The 5,005-nt window shown below is 49.6% G+C and overlaps 1 protein-coding gene across 1 annotated transcript in view; it reads right to left on the reverse strand.

The window, feature by feature from the left end:
• Positions 1–5,000, reverse strand: part of LOC104279025 (cytochrome P450 26C1-like) — a gene marked incomplete at both ends in the record, with an annotated part of 5,291 nt that extends 291 nt beyond the window's left edge. The window contains 3 exons of the mRNA XM_009876173.1: positions 2,568–2,723; positions 4,410–4,685; positions 4,815–5,000. Of these exons, the coding sequence (XP_009874475.1) occupies positions 2,568–2,723; positions 4,410–4,685; positions 4,815–5,000 (618 nt within the window). The remainder of the gene's footprint in view (positions 1–2,567; positions 2,724–4,409; positions 4,686–4,814) is intronic.
• Between the last annotated feature and the right edge of the window lie 5 nt (positions 5,001–5,005).

The following is a 5,005-nucleotide window of genomic DNA, read 5'->3' on the forward strand; positions in this document are numbered from 1 at the left end:
ACCAAAATAAGACACCCTTGTCCTTCCATTTCTGTAAGAACTGGCCATCCACTCACCAAGTGATTGACGCAGAAACACAACCAAGATGAGCACACATCACCTCCAGTCCGGCTCCTCTGAGCTTCCTCACACAAGATTACAAATTTTAAAGAAGCATTTTAACATATGTTTTAGCGTACTGAGCAAGGTGCATTTCAAGCATTATGCTTTTTACCTTCATCTGCCAGTTCCTCTTTGTGCCTAGCTTTTACCCTTATGCCCAGCCAGGACTTAAAAATGTTGCATGTTTATGCATAAATGCTAGATGCACTGGCAGCTCAAATCAGTTGCATTTGATCCATCTCCAACTATAATCAACCATTTACTTGTCTGGGAGGGGACTCATACTGACAGTCAGAAGCAGAAAGACCTCCCTGCAATAGCAACTCCCTGCAATAGCCCCAGAGATGTAGCCTGCAGGGAGCTCTCCTGCAGGGATACACACACCAGGCAAGGAACTTCTTCACTTTTCAAGCTTCACAGCCTGAAGCACAGCAGCGTTGCTGATAGCTCCACAGCAGAGGTGTCCACAACAAGTTAGGAGGTTAACCAGCCCAGACAGATCACAGCATAGCCAAATCCGTAATCCGTGCCTTGCTGTGGCTCATGAATCCCCATGCAGCCTCCCAGTAGTTTGGTGGCTGTCCACAGGTCCTGTGTGTCACAGCACAAGCCAGGTTGCTGTGGGCTGTTAGCAGCACCTTCTGATCAGTTTTGGAAATTGTTTTCCAGAAAGTTAGGGATTACCCAGAGCTGTGTTGTGGCATGGCGAGTCTGACAGCAACACAGTGCTCAAACTTACAGCACTATCTGAAGGCGCCAGTGACTCTGTAGCACTGGGCTGGGAGCGCTGGGGCCAGAAGCCAAACCCAAAAGCCACAAGTGAAGCCTGGAGGAGGAGCACAGGGAGCTGCCACCCTGGGAGGGGCTGAGACCTGGCTGGCACTCCTGAGCACTAATCACTCCACCCCGGGGGCAAAGCAGAGCAAAAAGCCTCAGGGCAACAGAGCAGTTTCCTTTCCCACAGCTATGTGTCTGGATTTTAAATTGTTCTGACACAACCGGTTTCTGGAGAAGTGAAGCCAAAAACACAGGGAAGGACACCTGAAGCCTGAAGGTACCTGGAGCAAAGTCTGGTAAGGTCAAGGGTAACATAACAAGGATTACTCTTTGTTATCATCCTCAGCATCATATATTGGCTGGACTAGAGGCTTTTGCCAAAATGCAGCTCTCAAGGGCATCCTTCAGCTGAAATAAAATCTCTGAAATAACAGATCCCTGGCGACCCCTATCACACCTCCTGCAGGCGTTAGCAGGAATTTTTACATTCACAGAGTAGCAGACCCAGACGAAAAGAAATCTTAGTTCCACCATTTGCAGTTAAATCCCAAGACGTTTCAGTAACATGCAAGAAATTTAGGGCAGGCTCTGTCATTTGAAATAACAGCCTTTATGGCTCCCTGCAGCAACCTCTGGGAGTGATTTTCAAAATAATGTTAGTAAAAACATTCTATTAGAATAAAAAATAATGACTATAAAATCACTTTAAGAATATATGCTAGGTCTAATTTTATCTAATAGTCGCTGTAAAGTCTTTCAAATATTTTAGATTTAGAAATTACACTCTTACAAAATATTTATAAAACATTAATCTTCAGATACTTTTCCTTAAATACCTAAATAAAGAGTAAAACTATGTATAGTCAATATTTTCAAAGTATATTCAGCTGCTGTACCCATGTAGAACTGTTTCAAAACTTGTTGCATAAATGCAGTGCCGTCTGTCATCCACTGACACCAAGTGACTCGGAGCTATGAATGATGAGGTACTAATGACAATTTTTTCCCAAGATCTTTGGCAAAATACTCTTCGCATTCGGTTGGTAGTTTTGGCTCAGTAAGGACTACTGGGTTCATCCCTTAGTCACAGTAATGCTTCATCTTGCATCATAGCAATCCACAAGCTAGATGATCTAAATAATGACGAGGTGGTAGGGAATGACCTGGAGTCCATCATGCCATCCCTGGACCCATTTTGATGTATTGTCTCAGAGACTTCTGGGCTCGCAGCCCTGAGGACATGATCTACACACTGCACCATGCTAGATGCTGGGGGAGTTTTGAGAAACACACAACTAGCTCTAAATATTTCCAAGAGAGTACCCTGGAGGTTGCCGAGTGTGCACTCATGTACAGAGCCTTAGCTCTGTACATAACTCTACATAATTTCATGTAACTCTAGCAGCACCATAAGTCAGGCTGAAGCTTGGTGGCCATATAGAGGAAAGGTAGAAGAGGCATTTATTCCTGTTTTAAATACCCACTCTCTTCTCATGCAAAGAGACACAATCCGACTAGAGTGTATGAGCACACCAAGTCCAGAATTTCTCACTTGCACTGGAGATGGTGTCCTCAGAGTTGACAAGAGGAGGTCAGGAGCCAGCGGCTGGTGGTGCGTCCCCACACAGCCCAGGTCTCTCAAACAGCCACCAAGCTGGAAAGGGACACTGCAAGGGAGTTCTCCTTACCTTTAGCTCCTGCATGGTGAATTCTTTGCCGTGCTCCTTGGCACTGTTTATTATGAAATCCAGAGCATCACTATGACCTTCTGGGTCCTTTCTCTGCAGTTTTTCCTGTATAGCCTTCTCCATAAACTCATGTAGCATGTCCCGTGCTTTGATTCCCTGTGGGAGGCAGAAACGGTTCAGGAGAGCCTTAGGAACTGCCCCCCTCTCCAGAGAGACCAGGGGACCCCAAGTACGGCAATCCTTAATCCCAGGATCTGTAACAGCAAGAACTGTTTAAGCTGCTGCCCAGCCCCAGCACCTTGCAAGAGGCAGCAGTTTGGGAGGAACTGCTGCAAATTCTGTTGCATTGCGGTTGTGAATCAAAAACAAGAAGTCCTAAGAGTCCTGAGAGGAAAAGACAGCAGTAAACCCACAGTGCTGGGTCCAGAGGCATCTGCGCTGAAGAAACTCCCAGTTGTATCAGGTCCAAAAGAAACTTGTCCAAAGGGACAAGAAGAGGTAACTTAATAAAGCTGAGTCCAAGCAGCAAGGCACATCTGAGATGGGAACAAATGCCTTTGCCAGGATACGTGATAAAGACTCTAATCACACCCAGCTTATTTCCAGTTGTGTTGCACTCCTGTGCAGCAGAATATTCAGTTAAGATTTCAGCAAATCAAGTGATCAGCAATCTCTTTGCTAAGGGAGATGGATGGAGTCACTGAGTGTGTGACTCTGTAGAAAGATGCCTCCTGCAAAAGTCAGAAGGACCAGAGATTCGGGATGAAAAATTGCCATGCCTGGATGTTGGGAAGAAGATACGAAGACTGAGATTTGAGGTGGGAAGGTCTGGACAAAGGAAACAGGGCAGGGAGAAAAGAGAAAGACAAAAGGACCTAAATGCAAGTTGAAGAGGTTGGTTTGGGCTGTGGCTGACCTGAGAGAAGGTAAGGAGGGATAGGACGGGAGGTGAAAGCCCACACAGGTGACAATCTGCAAGGGGCAACTGGGCAAGGAAAACAAGAACTTTGCCCTGGTGTAGAAGAGCAGCAGGGAGGCTAGGGGAGAACTGGGAGTGGCTGAGTAAGGTGATCAGGTGGGGCAGAAGTCACGGTGGAAATAAGAGATTGGGCAAGACTTGGCTAAAAGGGGCCGAAGACATGAGCTGTGGGAAGGGTGGAGAACCCAAAGCCAGAGGAGAGAATGCAGCCTGAAACAGGAGGGGGAGTGGAGGGACACAGGACCAACACCTAGAGCCAGAGTGTAGGAAGGCAGGCAAAGACTGCCAGGACAGCAGAAAAGAAACTGCAGGTTGAAAGAGGTGGAGGAGACTGTCCATCTGCCTTGTCCCTCTCCAGGACCCCTCGTTGTCTCTCTGGTGCTGAGAGACAAGGGACCAAGGACCATAAGAAGGTCTCAAGTTCTCAGCCTGCCTTGAAGTGCCCAGGGAGCGCTGACCTGAGATGCACTGTGCTCACCTGCATTCATTGTCGTGCCTACAAATGCCTCCTCTGTGGGCTGATGTGAGTCACAATGAGATGGGACAGGACCAGACATGGTGGACTAGCCAGAGCCAACAGAGGCAACTTATGGGATGAGGAAGGAGAGGAGCCCTGCCCTGTACAACGAGCTGGAGCCAGCATAGGGAGGTGCTGAAAGCCAACGAGAAGCAGGTGAGAAGTGCAGAGGTGAGGGGAGACGGCTGGGATGGGGCAGACACCAGGCTCTTAGACCCAGAACAGGGTGCAGGAGGTACCCTGGCCCATCAAAAGTGCCCCTTGGTGGTCCTGAGGACAGAGGGTCTGTGCCACCAGGACATGGGCCTCTGCCTTCAGGCAGAAGGAGAGGGGCAGGCGGCAGTACCTTGCGCAACCCACTGAAGGGTATGTTGAGGGGCAGGGAGAAGAGGTTCTCCACCAGCTGTTCAAAAGTTTTGGCCAGGTCCTTGAACTGCTTTTCCTCCAAGCGGAGCCCCAGCAGAATCCGAGCTGCAATGCGGAAAGTTAAGGTTTTAGCGGAGGAATAAACTGCGATGGAGCCCGGCTCCATGCACCAGCCCCGCAGCTCCCAGCTCACAACCTTCTGGATCCGAGGCAGGTAGCTCTCCAGGGCGGTGCGGCTGAAGACTTTGGCCAGGATCTAGAAGGAGAAGGAGGGGAACAGAAGCAGGTGGTTAAAGTGGGGGGTCTTACGTGCCACCAAGGCCCAAGCCTGGGCAGGAGGTGCCACCTGGGCTGTGTGTTCCACCAGGGCGGCTGCGAGGCTCACCTTGCGGCGCTGGCGGTGCAGGTCACCGATGGAGCCGAGCAGGGTGTGGGAGCCCAGGATGATCTGGGTGCTCTGGGGCCACTGCGTGCTGACCAGTGTGTGCTCACCCAGCAGGATCTTGCGGATGTTCTCAGCGCCTGTTACCCGCACCACTGGCCGGCCCAGGAGGTGGGTCTTGAAGACGTTTCCAT

The sequence above is a fragment of the Apaloderma vittatum genome, unplaced genomic scaffold (genome assembly GCF_000703405.1).
Source record: "Apaloderma vittatum isolate BGI_N311 unplaced genomic scaffold, ASM70340v1 scaffold38979, whole genome shotgun sequence".
Lineage (NCBI taxonomy): Eukaryota > Metazoa > Chordata > Aves > Trogoniformes > Trogonidae > Apaloderma > Apaloderma vittatum.